Source organism: Salvelinus namaycush, chromosome 40 (genome assembly GCF_016432855.1).
Source record: "Salvelinus namaycush isolate Seneca chromosome 40, SaNama_1.0, whole genome shotgun sequence".
In the NCBI taxonomy this organism is placed as follows: Eukaryota; Metazoa; Chordata; class Actinopteri; order Salmoniformes; family Salmonidae; genus Salvelinus; species Salvelinus namaycush.
The window spans coordinates 18,297,086-18,318,132 of record NC_052346.1 but is presented as its reverse complement, the minus strand read 5'-3'; the positions used below and the strand labels follow the sequence as shown (position 1 = coordinate 18,318,132).

The following is a 21,047-nucleotide window of genomic DNA, read 5'->3' as shown; positions in this document are numbered from 1 at the left end:
CCATCCCGGCTTCGTTTCACGAGACAGGCCAGCGTCTTGCCCGGCCAGTTAAAAATGCATTTAATCACTATATAAGCATGATGTTGTGGGCCGGGGCCTGCCGGCGGGCTGGGCAGGAGGAGACGAGTTATGCCGCGTGTGTCCTCTAGTCCGGTTTTTAATCACCGCCCGTACTTTGGACGGCCAATAAAAACGGCCCGTTTCGGTCAGACACACATCATCTTCTGTTTCTTCTTGCAAATTAAAATGTAGCCTGGGTGACATCACCATCAGGCGCTGATTACTTTGTGTGCGCCCCAAATGGCACCCTATTCCCTATATAATGCACTACCAGATCCCTAAAAAGTAGTGCACTACATAGGTAATAGGGAGCCATTTGGAACATAAGCCTTTACCTCTCCTTCATTAACTTAATTATTTGACTATCAGTAAAACCCGCCTGAGTAATTCATATTTGAAAGCCCCAGGGTTGTAAATTAAAGGGGCTCTGCTGGTTTAATATGCAGTGTTGGATTCTCTTCCTTTCTCTTTGCCATCTTGCCATCTGTTATCTGTGACAACAAGGTGGCTGAAATAGACAGGAAACAAGGGAAGGACGTGTGATACAGAAAAAAAAGTGTGTCCATTTGAGAGATTTCCATTAAGTTGGATTGGAAGTAGAAATTTGGCCAATATGTCTATTTTAGCTGGATTTATAGTTGGACCTCTCTACCCTATTGTTACCATCCCTCTGTGGTTTCAGAAGACTCACAAGGTCATTATGAAGGCCCCACACACTAATAACTTTCTTAAAGAAATGCTCAGCTTTGTCTGCTCAATGTGTTTGTGTAACTCCCTCTCAATGCTTTCCACTAAACCCACTTTTAAAATACTTTAGATTACTTATAGATATTCTAAATGTTCTCCACAAATCAATCCCTCATTTTCATGAGTTAACTTTGCATAAATCCTACATTTCTCAAGTTATTTGAACAATTTTCATTTCTGTTTTTTTATTTCACTCAGTTGACATCAACACAGACCAGTTTCAGATAAACACATTCACTTTTTCCCTGCCATTTACCTGTCAATTCAAATAAATTAGATACATTTAAATGTGGTTAAATAACAACAATAAACAAACAAACAACAATAACAACAGAAATCTGAATTTACATGACAACAATGTTCAATTGCACACACAAGACAGAGTATATGAGACATCACAGAAAGTCTGTAAATCCAAGATGTCTGACATTCATGGGGGCACATTCACAACATCACGCAACATTCTGCAACACTTTGCAACACTTTCCCCTTCGTTTTCAGCTAATGCAAACTGCTCAGGGTTTGTTCACTCCTGCCAGTGTAAGTTGCTGTTTGCAACAGTCCAACGGTTCTGAACGTAACTTGGTTGCATCACATCCTTTAGCACTGCTGGTGGGAGGAGCCACATCTGTCAGTCAGCCTGTCGGGGGGCGGAGTTTAGCTGAGATGGATGACACGGTAATAGAGGTCAGTGGTGTTCACTGCTTCACTGCTGCTGCAGTACTTCTCAGTCCAATTGGATGAAAAACACAGGAATCTTACAGTCGGTGAATGTCCTGTGTAAAAACATTTTTGGGGGGTTGCATGCCATGAAAAAATACAGCAGAGAGAGACAGAGTTCAGTGTCTTATTCAGCCTTAATTGATGTGATGATGAATATAAAATGCTTTATATTCCCTCATCCTTAGAGATGCGAGTCCAACCTAAAGAACACCTATACCTTAAACCAGGGGTACCCAAACTTTTTCACTCGGGGCCCCCTTCCAGCATTGGGGAACATCCCACACCCCCCCTGCGTGCGCGGCATGTCTATTTCTATGGGCACGAGCACTGTTAATGACACAAACTGTTCACACCCTTCTTGTTGGTGGAGAGAATTTTGCAGGTTTAAAGCTTATTTCCTGCAATTCTGTACATTTTGCCATGCCTAATGTGTATTCATGTGATATTTGACTGACAAAAAAATTACTCCAACATCTATGAGCTGAAAAACCAAATAAAAAAAACATTAGCTGACATGGCCTAGTGGATCTGGACATTTCTAACAAGTTATAAATAGCTCTCTAAGGTATGTAATGACTGACATGACAAGAGGAACTGATGATGCAATACCTAATATAGAAATGACACCTTGTGCATTCTACTATTACAACTTTCAAGAATAAGTTTAAAGCTGGATTGAGTTCCTTTAAAACATTTTTTTTTGGGGGGGGGCGACCCACAGTTTGGAAACCACTGCCTTAAACAACTCTGTCAGGGTCACAGAAACATTACATTGCATTAAGCATTATGTACACAAAAAACACTGTCATAGGCTTTTGAAATGGCACATCCATTTGTTTCTCTTTTTACACTATAGAGCCCCACTTTCCCAGAGCCAGTGTCAAGCAGCAGTGTCTCTGGCGTTTTCCTTTCTGGGTGTGTCTTTGTCTTTTCACAACCCTGCGCCTATCTTCCTGTCCCCCCCTGTCACCCCCACTAAGTCGTCCTCAGAAAAGGGACTGTGGGGGTTGTAACCAAGCTCCGCTGTGAGCTTCAGAAAGTCTGTTGAACGCTGCAACCCCACGGCGCCACCCATGGTAACAGCAAACTCGTGTGGCGCCTCCTCCTCTTCCTCTTCCTCCTCTTCCTCCTCTGCTTCTTCTAGGTCTAGCTCTCCCTCGTCATCCTGAGTGGAAGCTCGTCTATTCTCAGCTGGTTTGCCATTGGTCAGTTTTCCCCCGGTGCGTAGTCGCTCCGCCTCAGACTGGGCAGATGCAGATGCCTGCTCCTTGGCCTTGCGGCTGCGCTTCCACTTCATCCTCCGGTTCTGGAACCAGATCTTCACCTGTGGAGAGACAGAACGCAGGACGGTCAGCCACACACTAACGCAGGAGTAGAGGTCTCTCACCTGCAGTCTCTATCTCTCTATGCCCAAAATCAGTTTAATACATTTGGGCTGCCATTTTCTGTCTACTAAACCGGGCTAAAATGTCCAAAACAACCGTTACTCACTTGCAGAAAGATTTATCTGAAGAAGTCATTCGAAAACGTGCTGAATATGTTCGAACACAGAGGAGTTGATCTTTTAAATCAACATGTCAACTGCTTCGTTAGGGGTGGTATTTGGGACTAGATGAGGCAGGTGAAACAAGAGAGCTGTAATATATTAGCTAAATAAGGAACTAGCGGTCTGATTGCTACTGTCTGACATCACATTACTCTCCAGTGACTAACAGAGCATGCCATAGCAGACAATCTATCTCAAGGACAAACACACCAGGGATCATTTGTACAGGTTCTTCCCAGAGGAACATAGGATAAGAGGAGGACAGCGCTGGAATAGCCTGCCAGGTGGAAATCCACACACATACACATATATACACGCTCACACAGACACACACAGAATGACACCTTTTCTCCCTCACCTGTGTTTCGGTCAGCATGAGGGAGGTGGCCACCTCAAAGCGTTTGGGTCTGGACAGGTACTTGTTGAGTTTAAATTGGTTCTCCAGCTCAAGGAGCTGCTGACTGGTGAAAGCCGTCCGGGGCCTACGACACTTCCCCAGGAGTCCTGCCTGGGGTGCTGAGATGGGGAGAGAGAGGGAGGGAGAGAGAGAGAGAGAGAGAGAGAGAGAGAGAGAGAGAGAGAGAGAGAGAGAGAGAGAGAGAGAGAGAGAGAGAGAGAGAGAGAGAGAGAGAGAGAGAGAGAGAGAGAGAGAGAGAGAGAGAGAGAGAGAGAGAGAGAGAGAGAGACCTTAGTACAGTACAATATTCTTCATTGTGGATCATTTTTAGTGAACAACTGGGTAAAAAGTTACAATGACTCTGCCCTAATGAATAGCTTAATTCTCTCCAACTATGTTCTTCCCAAATGTAATGAGGTGTGTAGGCTACTAAGCCTGTGTTCTGGTAAATTCAAGCTATTGGACAATGCATGTGAGTAGATTTAATCTCAGACTGTTTCAATGGTCTTATTTCTGCAATACCAAGGACATAGGGAGTCCAATATAATGTTGAGGGAGGAACACACACACACATGCCCGCACTCTCTCGCCATCATTAACTATAATAGCTTTACTCCAGTTTATTGTTGACGAGAGGACACGGCAGAAGTTGGGCGCGAGGGCCATAAAAAGCGCGAGCACCATTAACTTAATGAAAATTCGATGAAGCTTTAGTGATTTTATTGGTGAACTAGCAGAATGTTTTAGGTGTTTGTTTATAGTTTCCTCCTCAGTACAAAGACAATGTTCATCGAGTTGACGTTTATAGCGAAATGAAAAGGCCAAAAATAAAAACATGATATTACAGTTACCAGTAAATCGATCCAAGACTTTTCATGAGACTACACTTAAACAATATTTAGGCCTATACCTCTACATGATATTTAAATAGGCTATATTTTTCAGACGTTGTGTATTAATGACTGAACAAAGAACAAAACCGTTCTACCATCGAGATTGAATATGCACTATTATTTGTTCAGAAAGCAGTTAAAAAGATGTGTTAAAATATTGCCCTAAAGGTGGATTAACATAAGCCTCTAGCATGATATAATACACATGGAAATATTACAATTCTATGATAACACATTGTATGTAGCCCTATTGTGCTTGCTCTTATATTGAAATAAAAATGGTTTGAAACAGATCTTGTCTGATTGGTAAAAATGTTAGCAATAGTTAGAAATAATATGAATACAATTAGTAACACAATATTATGATAATAAATATATAATAACACGTATTGTTAACCAATAACCTACGTATTAGATGTATTCATTATTTACAAATTGAAATGTATGATTATTGTTATTATTGTTGTTGTTGGTGTTATTCTTCAGATTATTATAATTTTTAATTTTTTTGTAAAATGTGTTATGAGAGATGTTATAATATATTGAGTTTTGTTATCAATACTGGTATCAAATAGGTTTAAGTTTTGCACATCTAGCTAAAGTTAATTGCAACATTTAGCCTAATCTTAGAACATATATTTGATTATGTTTACAACATTTGCCGTGTGTGTGTGTGTGTGTGTGTGTGTGTGTGTACCTGTATTTGCTTTTTCTCACCTTTGGATTACATGCAATGAGGAACAATAAGTGATTTTACGACACCTCTAGGCGGTTGGGTTCAATGCTTTGGAAGTGGTTGTTAAGTGATCAAACGATCCCTTCCCTACCAATAAACCTCCGGTATCTGGGCGTAAGTTAATTTCTGCTTGATACCCGCCACACCTATTTGAAAAACATGATTGATTACAGCAATTAGGCTTAGCTTTGCGTCTGCTTAGCTATATTAATTATATTGCCTATGTGTTCTGAGCAAGCACAAAAACACATCACCAACAGACAGTTCAACTCCATTTAGATCCCTGATTTTAAAAGAAACCCCATGGGCCTAGCGCATAATGCCTCTCTTTTAAAGATGTTTCGTTTGTTGATATATTTGTGACAAGAGTATATATAGCCTATTGAGTGTGCTGCCTAGCCCACGGGTGTACTATACTTACAACTGTAGTCTGGAAGACGTGGTATCATCATTCCAGCCCGGATCCAGTGCTCCAGGGGGAGAGACCCTGCCATGGCAGCCGCCTTCAGGTGGTCTGGGTACGACTGGGTAAGGTGTGTGAAGCCGGAGTAGGCGAAGGCAGGGTGCTGTCCACCCAAAGCCGACATTGGGTACATAGGGGCAGGGTACATTTGGGGTAGTGAGGCGAGTCCTGTGTGAGGGAGGTTCAGTAGTCCCGGTTTGGGGATTATCCCGGTTTGAAGATGGATGGGCGTCCTGCGCGGGGACGGGGTGTCCGCTCGCCGACAGGACACGGGGCTGCCCGCAGGGCTGTCACTGCTCAGACCTGGGGAGAGGTCTCTGTTCGCCCGGTGAATCTCGTCGGCCAGCAGAGCATCGATTCGAAAATTATTCGATTTCTCCATACCGACTCTCATCAGGAAAACTGCCGCGAGCTGCTCAAAGGTCAGACCTGCCAATGTACACTTGTTCTGTGCGTCAGAGCGCATACAGCTCCAACTCCAATCTTCTGTTTTAAATGTTTCAGTTTTTTATAAAAGTCACTCTGAGGATGCCAGTGCAACCCTCTCGTAACCAAAATAAGTCAGAGCAATGATAAATACAATTGAGACAAGGTACTTTTAGTATGCGTTTCGATAGCAAGCTCCTTAGCTTAGCTCACCCCCTCGCTATCACCTACCTGTAACAGTTTTGGTACAATATTCTCTGAAGAACCCTGAAGAGCTTAAATTATTAGGAAATAAAATTATACAACAAAATGTTAAATTGCAATGCTTTCCGAGTGTCCATTTGGTTTCTGTTGTCCTCTATCCGCACATTCACATCACATGTGATGACTAACAGCCAGGTCTTGGTGTTTAATAGCAACTTAACCAACTAAAGCAAGTGTTTCACTCCTTCAGCCGCCGTCTCCCCCACCCCTGTGGCTGTCTGAGCTGTGATTGGCTAATGCAGGTACTCGAGGGGTGAGTTTAGTCGACCGTTTTCTAATTAACTAATTACTCTCTCATTTCCACGCGACTCAAGAAACCTCTGAACGCGCCTCACACGTCTCCTGCGTGAGAAATGTCCAACCTCTTTCCCTCTGTCTGTCAGCAACACTTTCTGCTGTGTTTAATTGTGACGTGAGACTGTGAGAGCTGGTAGCAATATTAGCCTTTTCTACTGTTGCGTTATGAACGCGCCTGAATTAGACAACAAGATACAAGTGGTCTAGGCTATAATAGAACAAATACTGTAGTTAGCTATTAGTACAAATTGATACAATATTTATAATAATGATGATGATTATTTAAACATAAGTTACCACATTGTGATTATAATAATAACAATGATGATGAAAATAATAAAAGTATGTTACAGATTTGTAGTTTTTGCACATTTGGATCTCAAGCCATATTTTGGACATCTATTTATAGCCTAAATCAAATCAATCCTGCTATCATTATCTGTTCTGCGTGTCTATTCAGAGGAAATATTGGCAAGTGATTTATATTTTAATTAGCACAATATTAACGATTTGCTTATTTTAAAACCCATGGGTTTCTCCAGGTTGAAATACTAATGTAATTCATCTTTATGAGCTAGAATTATACATCAACCGTAAAAGAGTGCATTAATAAAGTTGATTTAGCATAGAATAGCTAGGTCACACTCCAGGTGTCTTTTCTTCCATGTCCAAGACTCATTTCAATTCATCTACGTAATTAGGCCTATTTACATAGGCCCACAGCATATCGGTAATAATGTAAAAACATAATAAATTAAGGTAATCAGAAAAACATCATGATTTAAATAATAATTGGTCAGTTATTAGTCTGCCATATTCCTAGTTAGGCTTTACAACTCGTTCTAAATCAGCACGGTTAGTTTTAGACGTGTGTCATAAGATGTTAAGATATTTGCAGCAATAAGAAGCAGAATAACAATTGCTTTGCTCTCTATATGTTTGCATGTGGGGCAACAACACAGCATCCTTCCTCCCGGCTCCGGTCAGTGAACTATGGGGAATCTCCCTGTTGTCTCCCACCTTTAACAACCGCAATCTGCAGCATCTGACTGACCCCCGAGGAGGAATGCGCGCAGGTGTGTGAACGAAAGCAGACATAGTCCTACTGTAGGTGGTCCTCACCTCAGGTCATGTGAACATTGTTGGGCCGTAAGCACTTCAAAAAATAACAAATATCCGGTTTCTAACAGGTCAAGCAGGTGACGCAGAATACGTCGTCGTCATGGCATTAACTCCTGAGATACTATTGTAATTACTACCCCCAGACCAAATCTACCACGAGTCCAATAATCACTAGCAACTGTTATAGGTCCTAAGTGATAGTTATTTTGACATTTTTATGAAATCAACATATAAAGCCCACTTGCTCATAGTTGTATCACAATGGCCAATAGGTTACTGAACATGATACACTATTTGATCAACTCATATGTATTTATCCATGATGCTCCACTCAACAACAATCTTTGAAAAACATAGTTTAAAGTATAGGCCTAAAAATGTCATGGTAACCTATACACAACACATCTTCGATTTGCTTTTGAATAAACATGAATCAATAATAAAATGAAAGTAATTTCATATTCGTTATTTAACAATAACGTCATATTTTCAAACTCTTTTCGAAAGCAGTAATATTTGCTAAATACTTTTTTTACTATTATCCTAAGCCTGTGCATTTATTCTTGCAATCATTTTTTTTAACAAACGGGTAGATTTGAATAAAACCAGACTTTAGTTATGTTGTGAAAATAGGCATACATTATTTTGATTCGATCATTTACTTACAAATTATCGGAACAATGTTATCCAGGAATATTTAAAGGATACAAAACATCATCCACAAATCACTTTTTGTGATTTATTTAGCCTAATTGTGAAAATGTTGACAATAGAAAATAAATCCTAGAGGGATTTTTGTATTTTTATAATAACTGTCAAAGACTTATAATGAATATTCCAATATTATAAAATATTAGTATAAGTACTCAGATGTAGGCAATAGCACTTATGACTTGAAGCACAGTTGAATAATCAAATAGTGAATGAGCCCCACGAATTGGAAGAGTAGTGGACTAGGCCCATAAAATCCAAGGGGCACGCGGCCTAATCCGAAAGGCTCTAAATTATATCTCAAGAAATTGAAATCAGGCCTAGGAAGATGCATAAAACGCTTAAATGGTCACCTCTCCCCGCTGTAGACCGTCGCTCACTGCGAGGTGGTGTATGTGGTTATTGTTGTTGCGTCTGACCCCTAGAAGATTGAAGCAGTGACACGCGGGGGGCGGCCGCCCTCCTCCCTCACCAACCCCTCCACCCCCTCTCTGCTCCCTATCACCCAGAATACCGCCTGTCGCCAGGTCTGATATAGAGCTAATTTGCTCCAGGGAAATCAGCCGCCGCCGCGCGAGTGCTTTCTGCCTATTCCTCCCAACCTCTTCCCCTCGCGCCTCGTTTCTTTGCTTTTATGATTTAAAAGTAATTTAAATAGCCAGGCCGCGGGTAAATCCGTCATCCGCACCCCGTGTCTGAGGTGCACAAATTAAATTGAATCAATGATCGAAATGGCACCGCTGCCCCCGATGTCAGGTCCCTAGGTTTGAACACTTAGCCCGCTTCTACCGCGGCACGCACCCTACCGCGCACCCACCACTCATCCACCTTCAAACAACACAGGAGAACAAACATTCACATCATCACCGCTCGTCCCTCAGTAGAAAAACCCATCCTGCTGCTGTTGCATCCGATGGAATTCTGTCTCAGCCGCTGCCGTTGACTCACTGGGCCGAATCCTATCCTGACATCTGTGGGTGTAAAATGACATTTACACGAAATTAAGAGTTATGCACACAATCTCAAATTAAGATTTTCTATGTGCTTGTTTTGTGTCAACATTGTCAGCAGGTATAAAGGCCCTAGAAACTGTATAGGACTATTTCAGTACATTTAGCCTGCCCTCTTGGTTAGATGTATCTCCTAACAGCACAGGGGTGTCTGAATAGTTTTTAATAAGAAGCCCAGAGTGTCCTGCTGGCCATGTAGGGCTAGATGGACTCACAAACACACCCTGGCATGCCTGCTCACAAAGACAGGAGTACTTGCAGAGCTGCCCTTGTCTTGAACACACCACACACACGTAACGGACACCATATGTAACAGTATAACTTTAGACCGTCCCCTCGCCCCGACCCGGGCGCGAACCAGGGACCCTCTGCACATATCAACAACAGTCGCCCACGAAGCGTCGTTACCCATCGCCCCACAAAGCCGCGGCCCTTGCAGAGCAAGGGGAAACCCTACTTCAAGTCTCAGAGCAAGTGACGTAACCGATTGAAACGCTTTTAGCGCGTACCCGCTAACTAGCTAGTCATTTCACATCCGTTACACTTACACACACGCGCGCGCACACACACACGCACGCACACACACACACAGAAACACACACACACACACACACACACACCCTGCAAGTCCCCACAGGCAGGTGGTTGAGTCGTTCTGAGAGAGCGGCCCGCATTGCACTACAAAGTCAAAGTTGATCAGTTAATTAATTAGATCTCTGGCCTTAAACGTTAGTGCCGGCGGAGTTTAGAAAACATTAAAGAGCTTATCGTCATTACAGGCATATTTTTCAATCATTACCACGGCTCTGGGCTGTGATCTACATGACAGGAGCCATAAAGGTTGGGGTTGGTTCTCATGCCATGTGTTCCCTGTGTGATCTAGACCTGGGTTCAATTAGTATTCAAAATAATTTACAATACATTATCTCCGCTTCATTAAGCTTACCTGGTGCAATGGAACCAATAGAATAGTCCCAAAAGTGCACATCTGCATCACCTGGCACTCCAGGCGCAGTAAAACAAACGTTTAAAGTATTTGAAAAGATTTTAAGTAGTGTTTGAACGCAGGTCTGCAGTGATCTGCTGTCCCAGTCAGTCAGCAGTTTATTGACTCTCTCTGGGTTACTGGTCCTCAGGGTTTGTTCAACCTGCTGATAAGGACCTGCATGTCTGATCTCGCAGAGGTGCATTCAAGAGCAGAATCAGTCAAAAAAAGTAAATCACACACACACACACGCACACGCACACGCGCACACGCACACACACACACACCTGTTGACTGATAATGTTCCTGGAATGCACATACATGAATTGAGCCACCCTCACTTTAGGTGCTTATTTCTATAAAACAGTTGCTTATTTCTACAAAACAGTTGCTTATTTCTACAAAACAGTTGCTTATTTCTACAAAACAGTTGCTTATTTCTATAAAACAGTTGCTTATTTCTATAAAACAGTGGCTTATTTCTACAAAACAGTTGCTTATTTCTATAAAACAGTTGCTTATTTCTATAAAACAGTTGCTTATTACAGTTGCTTATTTCTATAAAACAGTTGCTTATTTCTATAAAACAGTGGCTTATTTCTATAAAACAGTGGCTTATTTCTATAAAACAGTTGCTTATTTCTATAAAACAGTTGCTTATTTCTATAAAACAGTTGCTTATTTCTACAAAACAGTTGCTTATTTCTATAAAACAGTTGCTTATTTCTACAAAACAGTTGCTTATTTCTATAAAACAGTTGCTTATTTCTATAAAACAGTTGCTTATTTCTATAAAACAGTCGCTTATTTCTATAAAACAGTGGCTTATTTCTATTAAACAGTGGCTTATTTCTACAAAACAGTTGCTTATTTCTATAAAACAGTTGCTTATTTCTATAAAACAGTTGCTTATTTCTATAAAACAGTTGCTTATTTCTATAAAACAGTGGCTTATTTCTATAAAACAGTTGCTTATTTCTATAAAACAGTTGCTTATTTCTATAAAACAGTTGCTTATTTCTACAAAACAGTTGCTTATTTCTATAAAACAGTTGCTTATTTCTACAAAACAGTTGCTTATTTCTATAAAACAGTCGCTTATTTCTACAAAACAGTCGCTTATTTCTATAAAACAGTCGCTTATTTCTACGAAACAACATGTGCATCGCCTCCTCCAGAATATTTATCCTCCTGAACTTGAGACTCTGTGATAACATTCTGGATACAGGACATGTTGCTTCACACACACAGTTTTTGGTAACTCTGAGAGGAATCACTGCCAAGAGCAGGTCAGACACAATGCTAAACACTACACATAATTTGATCTCCCTGTTTATGAAGGACATTTCCAGGAAATGCAAACTTGAAGTGTATTCAAGGTTTAAAAAGGCTTCTAAAGTTTGTAATTTCCATTTTAAAATGTCAGACTTGATATTGTCACGACTTCCGCCGAAGTCGGGTCCTCTCCTTGTTTGGGCTGCGCTCGGCGGTCGGCGCCGCCGGTCTTCTAGCCATCATCGATCCACTTTTCATTTTCCATTTGTTTTGTCTTGTTTTTCCTCACACCTGGTTTCAATTCCCTATTCATTTGTTGTGTATTTAACCCTCTGTTCCTCCCATGTCTTTGTGTGGGATTGTTTATTGTAAGTGCTTGTGCACGTGTTGACAGGTTTTTGTACCCAAATGTCTTGTTATTTTTATGCCGTGGGTTTTGCTATTAAACTGCTCTGGCTATTACCAAGTTCTGCTCTCCTGCGTCTGACTTCCCTGCCACCAATTACGCACCCCTTACAGATATGCCCTAACTAAAAAATGTATCAACCCCTACAAAAATGTCTATAAATTATAATCCAAAGAATAATTATATTTTCCTGCTGTGAGAAAATGCTCAAATTAAGATCCTACATATGTATTGGCAAACTATGTGTAAAACTATAATACTACTGTACGATAGCTATAATACAACTGTCCCCCTGATACCTTTGGTGCCAACATAGAGCAGATGTACGTCCATGGTTGTCTGGCCAACATGACGACTGTCTCTAAGTCTGATCCTTCATTTCAGGTTTCCTTTCCTTGAATCCTCTGATGTTTTCAATAGGAAGTAAGTGAAGGGCGTGAGGAGAGGACACGAGGATTCAAGGAAACACAATTGCCATTCCGCCAAAGATCCACAGACAAGTTACACCACCTGGACACTGTGTGAGCTCCCAGCTCTTCATGTACTCACCTCTCAGCCGGGCAACCCTGGTTCTGATAAATGGTTTGGGTTCAACAATGGGCTTTTTATGAAGTGAAAATCAGCTCTCCATCTCTTTCCTAATTAGACTAATTCCCACACTGTTAGAGCTGCTCGATAAATCACCCTGCTCTCCGCCAGACCTTGAGACCCTAATTAATGTCGTCTCATTAAGGAGATAACGGTAATTTATTAGAGTTTTTTTCTCTTCCCGCTCTCTCTCTCTCCCTTTTTTCTTCTGTAATTTATTAACTAATATTGAGCTTTGCTTTATGATATGCACACTGGACATGGGAATGTCTCTGTCTGTCTATCTATCTCTGTCTCCTTCTCTTCTCTCTCTTAGTTAGAGGTGTTGGTGGGTCTTCAGCAGGTGTGTATCAGCATTTTTTGATCTGTGACCTCACAAACACTAAACGAGGACAGGCGATATGGCCTGATTCCCTGCTGTGTCATCACAAAGCATGAGCTAATTAGGAGATTGTTTGCTTGTTACTAAATTGGACAAAAACAGGTTGCCTTAACTGGATTTAAATGAACTGACCAAATAGATAGATGAATCTCAACGAGAAAAAAAACATTAGTGGGCCGACTGGAAAACTTGTCGCATCAGCAATTTTTTGTACAAGCTCATCAAATTAAGGTTATTATCACCACGGTAGCTACATTACATAGTTTCAAATCAGCAGTGAAACCAAGGTTGAATATCCAATAAGCTCTCACAGTCTCACGTCAGAATTAGACGCTCATCCGTGTTTCTCAAACGTCAAATTTCGATGTGGTTCCAAAATTCAAATTTAAAAAATTTTACGGTTATGGTTAAATTTAGGCATTAACTGATTTAGGATTAGGCATTAACTCAGAATGGTTAATGTAAGGGTTAAGGTTTGATATAGGCTTATAACAAAAATATAAGAAACAAACAGTTTTTTTTTCAAACTTGCCAACTTTGGAATCAGAGACAGATGCTTACGCTCATCCTCGCCCACAACACCCTCGCAAAACCAAAACCTACTGCGCTTACTGTTGCCCCCTAGTGGCCAGTTTTCACGTCATCTCCCGACATCCTCAGACATAGACGGACGTTGAATACTGACTTGTATAACAGTGATCTGTTTGGAATATCTCATAATGGGTACTATACATAGCCTAAAGAATAATCTCATAGTAAAATGGTGAACGCAGGACTGAGTACCCAATCATATAAGACTTGAGGGAGGGAACTGGTTGATAACATTTTCCCACAATCGTTGCATAGCTGTTTCTTTACCATATCGATTCAGAGAAAGCATATGTTTGCCCCAGACAAACAAACAGTTAAAAAGTTCAGATTCCTTCTCAAAAACGGTCTAATCTACGCCTTGATTGGGACACACTGCTCTATCCTCTTCCTCTCTCTGTTCCACACCTCCTTCTCTCTCCCACACTACCTCCCTCTCTCCCACACTACCCCCCTCTCTCCCACACTACCTCCCTCTCTCCCACACTACCCCCCTCTCTCCCACACTACCTCCCTCTCTCCCACACTACCCCCCTCTCTCCCACACTACCTCCCTCTCTCCCACACTACCCCCCTCTCTCCCACACTACCTCCCTCTCTCCCACACTACCTCCCTCTCTCCCACACTACCTCCCTCTCTCCCACACTACCTCCCTCTCTCCCACACTACCTCCCTCTCTCCCACACTACCTCCCTCTCTCCCACACTACCTCCCTCTCTCCCACACTACCTCCCTCTCTCCCACACTACCTCCCTCTCTCCCACACTACCTCCCTCTCTCCCAGACAACCTCCCTCTCTCCCAGACAACCTCCCTCTCTCCCACACTACCTCCCTCTCTCCCACACTACCTCCCTCTCTCCCACACTACCTCCCTCTCTCCCACACTACCTCCCTCTCTCCCACACTACCTCCCTCTCTCCCACACTACCACCCTCTCTCCCACACTACCTCCCTCTCTCCCACTACCTCCCTCTCTCCCACACTACCACCCTCTCTCCCACACTACCTCCCTCTCTCCCACACTACCTCCCTCTCTCCCACACTACCTCCCTCTCTCCCAGACAACCTCCCTCTCTCCCATACTACCTCCCTCTCTCCCACACTACCTCCCTATCTCCCACACGACCTCCCTCTCTTCTACACGACCTCCCTCTCTCCCACACTACCTCCCTCTCTCCCACACTGACACCCTCTCTCCCACACGACCTCTCACTCTTCCACACTAGCTCCCTCTCTCCTATACTACCTCCCTCTCGCCCACACGACCTCCCTCTCTCCCATATCTGCTTCCCTCCTTCCCTTCCTCTAGCCTTCCTTCCTTTTCTCCTGCCGTCCTCTCTCCTGTCTCTCCTGGGTTTTTTTTCCCAGGTAGCAAAAGCTCCTTTCAGCCTATCAGGGCAGCTGGTGATCTTTATGGCCGTTTAATGGGTTCTTCCAGCTAACAGTGTATTTTACTGCTCGCTATACAAGGGCCCCATTGTGTGCAGCGGCACTGATAGCAGATAAACACTTGTTATCAGGCACAATAAGACATCATTACTTTCACCCTGGTATCTCCCCATCCCTCTCCTCACTGCATTATCTCACCACTTAGGAGGGATAGAGAGAACCATCAAGCTCTTTGAAGACCTCCGTCGCGGCAACGCCATCTCCTTCACTTGTTCTCTGTTTCATTCTCTCTCTCACACACACTCGAGAGGCGCATATACTCTCTTAACCTTTATTTAACCAGGCAAATCAGTTGAGAACAAATTCTTATTTACAATGACGGCCTACCAAAAGGCTAAAGGACACCTGCAGAGACTGGGGCTGGGATTAATAAATAAATAAATAAATATAGGACAAAACACACATCATGACAAGAGAGACAACACAACACTACATAAAGAGAGACCTAAGACAACAACATAGCATGGTAGCAACACATGACAACACAGCATGGTAGCAACACAACATGACAACAACATGGTAGCAACACAACATGGCAGCAGCACAACATGGTAGCAGCACAAAACATGGTACAAACTTTATTGGGCACAGACAACAGCACAAAGGGCAAGAAGGTAGAGACAACAATACATTGTGCAAAGCAGCCACAACTGTCAGTAAGAGTGTCCATGATTGAGTCTTTGAATGAAGAGATTGAGATTGAGAAAGGGTGACATCGGGCGGGCCTGGCTCTGTAGAGAAGTCAGGCTATGTGCCCACTGCCCACAAAATGAGGTGGAAACCAAACTGCAATTCCTTACCTCCTGCCAACTGTATGACCATCAGAGACACATATTTCCCTCAGATTACACAGACCCACAAAGAATTTGAAAACAAATCCAATCTTGATAAACTCCCATATCTATTAGGTGAAATACCAGTATTCCATCACAGCAGCAAGATTTGTGACCTGTTGCCACGAGAAAAGGGCAACTAGTGAAGAACAAACACCATGTAAATACAAGCTGTTTATTTATTTTCCCTTTCAACTATTTGCACAGTGTTACAACACTGAATATACACTCTAAGAAAAAAGGGTTCCAAAAGGGTTACAACCCCCAAAGAAAAACCCTTTTAGGTTCCAGGTTAAAACCCTCTGTGAAAAGGGTTCTACCTGGAACCCAAAAGGGTTCTACCTGGAACCAAAAAGGGTTCTTCAAAGGGTTATCCTATGGGGACAGCCAAAGAACCCTTTTAAGTTCTAGATAGCTCCTTTTTTGGTAATATTATAGCATTTGAAATGTCTTTATTATTTAAAAACTTTTGGGAGTGTAATGTTCACTGTTAAATTATCATTGTTTATTTCCCTTGTTTATTTTCCTTTTGTTTCTTGTCTATTTCACTTGCTTTGGCAATGTTAACATGTGTTTCCCAGGCCAATAAAGCCCTTCAATTGAGAGAGAGAGACCTAAGTCTCAACCTCTGTCAATGATTGAAAATGATTACTGTTAATTAGTTTGACAGAGTATCAGTCTACTGTTGAGTCAGTGACATCAAATAAAACATAGATCTATGTCATGATGAAATCTCATTTCTGGGAAGCCTTGGCAGCTGGTTTGCTGGATGGCTACACTGAAGACACACACAAACACACCCACGCCACACGCACACACACGCACGCCACACGCACACACACACACACACACACACGCGCGCACGCACGCACGCACGCACACACACACACACACACACACACACACACACACACACACACACACACACACACACACACACACACACACACACACACACACACACACACACACACACACACACACACATGGGACAATGAGCCACCCAGACTCTCTATTCTGTCATTGTTTCGTTCACACGTTCCTTCTAAAGACGAGAGCGAATTGAAAACTTCCTCCACAACAAAGGCAATAGAGCTGACCCCCAGATGACTTGATGACAGGAGAGATAAAAATATGTCTCAGCAATGGAGTGTGTGTGTGTGTGTGTGTGTGTGTGTGTGTGTGTGTGTGTGTGTGTGTGTGTGTGTGTGTGTGTGTGTGTGTGTGTGTGTGTGTGTGTGTGTGTGTGTGTGTGCTCCTAAAACAGAAACACACAGACACCTAGTTGAGTGAGTCATTCGTGAACATCTGTCACACCTTGGACTACGCAAACTAGTTCATCTAATCTAGCCACTGAGTGCCAGAGGCATAGGAGCACAGTTCAAACTGTTAGGGTTACTGGAAAATGTTCCCTCAATTTTTTGGTGCACTGAGCAAATTTTAGGTCTTGTGAGTGAAAACTTGAATGTTGTGAGAATTTTGTGCACCTTCCGGCGCACCTTTACAGTGAACAATGAGGCTGTACACTTACAGTTTTAGACAGTAGCCAATAGTCTGTACCCTTACAGTTTTAGACAGTAACCAATAGTCTGTACCCTTACAGTTTTAGACAGTAGCCAATAGTCTGTACCCTTACAGTTTTAGGCAGTAGCCAATAGTCTGTACCCTTACAGTTTTAGACAGTAGCCAATAGTCTGTACCCTTACAGTTTTAGACAGTAGCCAATAGTCTGTACCCTTACAGTTTTAGACAGTAGCCAATAGGCTATTCTGGGGATTGGAGCATAATGTAGGCCTACCAACAAAACCAATGGAGCAAATCCCATAACATTTTCACATGGAAATAACTTTTGATTTCTATGATATAACCTACAGTATGTGGTGTTTAATGCAGGCCTACATTGCTTGAGACTTTTAAAAACATTATGAAGGGCTTGACATTGTTTAATAATTTTTTACTTGGTCTGTAACACCATGGGCCGAATAGGTGACTTTACATTGCATTGTATTGTGTTGTATGATGCAAGAGATCACTTTACAAAATAAAATTAATTGTTTTTACCATACAGAGAATTAGACAATGTCGACTACCCCTCTGCCTATTGGCATTATTGCATATTCAAGTCTGTCTCAAAATACAACACTGTCCCTTTAACTAAGACATAAACGTTTAACCTGACTGGCTTTTTAAAGACAGCTTCAAATGAAACCTACAGGGTTTGTGCTCTTGTAGGGAGCAGTAACTCCACATTTCTGACCTATACTTATCTATAACTGGGCTAATAACTAGCTAAATAGCAAAGAATATCAACAAATGTGCACACCCGCGGCTCTGCGCACTGATCTGAACTGATATGAAAAGCGCATTCTCTCTCCGGTGATTGAAAGTCCACTCGTTAGTTACCCCTGCCAATAGAATTCTACTCGGTTGCGCTCTGACTCTGCCTACAACAAAATCATGTTTTGGTTTGTTGCATTGAAAAGGGGCTGATATAATGTTGATTCAATCACAGAACGTTGATCTATAAAGTGCAGGCTAATGGGGCGAACTCAGTGAAGTTCAATATCTTGCGTCTCTGCACAGCCTGGCATTTATTTTGCGTGGCAGTCCTGGAGGACGTGCGCAATTTAGAGGGAACATTGGTTACTGGTGTAGATGAAAGAGTCCTTCAAAGTGATAAATATTGTTCATTGGCTAAAGCAAACCAATCATTGGCTAGTGTTAACTTTGTCAATTCCAGCAAATGTGTCACCTCATATTCAATCCATCTCAAAATGGGTAGAGAATCACAGGGGTAAAAAAAATGTGAAAATCAATCGATTAATCAATTGGTTTATCAATAGTTGACCAGTGTGAAGTTTTGTCGATCTATGAAATTGTGGAATGGGTAAATCAAGGCTTTGGTGCTTTTTGTGATGGCTTTGAATTGATCGATGAGGGTAACATTACCTTAGATGTGACAAGACTGGCTCACAGTGACTTTGAATTGATCGATGAGGGTAACATTACCTTAGCTGTGACAAGACTGGCTCACAGTGACTTTGAATTGATCGATGAGGGTAACATTACCTTAGATGTGACAAGACTGGCTCACAGTGACTTTGAATTGATCGATGAGGGTAACATTACCTTAGCTGTGACAAGACTGGCTCACAGTGACTTTGAATTGATCGATGAGGGTAACATTACCTTAGCTGTGACAAGACTGGGTCACAGTGACTTTGCTATTCTGTTATCAGGAGACCTTGGCCCTGATCACGACGGCCCAACGTTCCAGAACATTCTGAGTCAGAGAGACATGTATTATATAGAACTGATATGATGTGATGTAGAGTCTATCATCTACATGCTCTTGAACCCATTTGGTCTCTACTGCTTAAAGTGTATTCTGAGGAAAATGCCTGACTATACCAGTGTGAGTAATGTTTATGTAGTGTCTGTTATTGGAGGTCAATGATAGATGATGTCACAGTGTGTCTCAGCTCCTGATCCAATCATCTCCATGCCTAATTAACCCTTCAGACAGGCTGTCCATCTGACTGTGTGTGTGTGCACGTGTGTGTGTGTCCTCCTCATGAATCTTGACATATCTGTCATTCCTCTGCCCTCCCTTCCTCTCTCCCTCCCTACCCTTCCTCCTTCCCTGTAGAAGATGACCTGTTTAAAAGGTGAAAGGTCAATGAGCTCATCTTTCTCAGAGCTGGAGTCTAATTGGTTTAACTGAGCGGCCCCTCCTCCCGATACAGAAGGTGGGTTTAATCAACAGGGTCATCTCACTCCATCTAACTAAAGGAGACTGGAAACGCAATGATATGTTAATGACTGTAAGTAACAAACGCTCCCATGGGGCAAAGACATCAGACCAACATCCACATTTGGTTGATATTTGATTGAATTGTCAACCAACGTGAATTCAACCTGCAAATATGACACAATGGTAGTGATGGAGATGTTATTATGGTAAGACTAGTACAGGGCACTGCTATAACACTGCTATAACACTGCCATAACACTTCTATAACACTGCTATAACACTGCTATAACACTTCTATAACACTGCTATAACACTTCTATAACACTGCTATAACACTGCTATAACACTTCTATAACACTGCTATAACACTGCTATAACACTTCTATAACACTGCTATAACACTTCTATACCACTGCTATAACACTTCTATATCACTGCTATAACACTGCTATAACACTTCTATAACACTGCTATAACACTTCTATAACACTGCTATAACACTGCTATAACACTGCTATAACACTGCTATAACACTGCTATAACACTTCTATAACACTGCTATAACACTGCTATAACACTTCTATAACACTGCTATAACACTTCTATAACACTGCTATAACACTGCTATAACACTGCTATAACACTTCTATAACACTGCTATAACACTGCTATAACACTTCTATAACACTGCTATAACACTGCTATAACACTGCTATAACACTTCTATAACACTGCTATAACACTTCTATAACACTGCTATAACACTTCTATAACACTGCTATAACACTGCTATAACACTGCTATAACACTTCTATAACACTGCTATAACACTGCTATAACACTGCTATAACACTGCTATAACACTTCTATAACACTGCTATAACACTGCTATAACACTTCTATATCACTGCTATAACACTTCTATATCACTGCTATAACACTGCTATAACACTTCTATAACACTGCTATAACACTTCTATAACACTGCTATAACACTGCTATAACACTGCTATAACACTGCTATAACACTGCTATAACACTGCTATAACACTGCTATAACACTTCTATAACACTGCTATAACACTTCTATATCACTGCTATAACACTTCTATAACACTGCTATAACACTGCTATAACACTGCTATAACACTTCTATATCACTGCTATAACACTTCTATAACACTGCTATAACACTTCTATAACACTGCTATAACACTTCTATAACACTGCTATAACACTTCTATAACACTGCTATAACACTGCTATAACACTGCTATAACACTTCTATAACACTGCTATAACACTGCTATAACACTGCTATAACACTGCTATAACACTTCTATATCACTGCTATAACACTGCTATAACACTGCTATAACACTTCTATAAC

General features: G+C 41.7%; 1 protein-coding gene across 3 annotated transcripts; it reads right to left on the bottom strand.

The window, feature by feature from the left end:
• Positions 1-963: 963 nt before the first annotated feature.
• mnx2b (motor neuron and pancreas homeobox 2b) lies at positions 964-10,508 on the bottom strand. Of its 3 annotated transcripts, XM_038979432.1 has the most exons (5): positions 10,342-10,508; positions 9,245-9,356; positions 5,524-5,994; positions 3,435-3,592; positions 964-2,854 (listed from the first exon to the last, which is right to left on the bottom strand). In XM_038979432.1, exons 3-5 carry the CDS (start codon positions 5,957-5,959, stop codon positions 2,462-2,464), a joined length of 987 nt encoding a protein of 328 aa, XP_038835360.1. In that variant the 5' UTR covers positions 5,960-5,994; positions 9,245-9,356; positions 10,342-10,508; the 3' UTR covers positions 964-2,461. The 3 variants fall into 3 exon arrangements, with proteins under 3 accessions (XP_038835360.1, XP_038835358.1, XP_038835357.1); XM_038979430.1 differs by lacking the exons at positions 9,245-9,356; positions 10,342-10,508 and adding an exon at positions 6,223-9,235; XM_038979429.1 differs by lacking the exons at positions 9,245-9,356; positions 10,342-10,508 and having other exon boundaries at positions 5,524-9,235.
• Between the last annotated feature and the right edge of the window lie 10,539 nt (positions 10,509-21,047).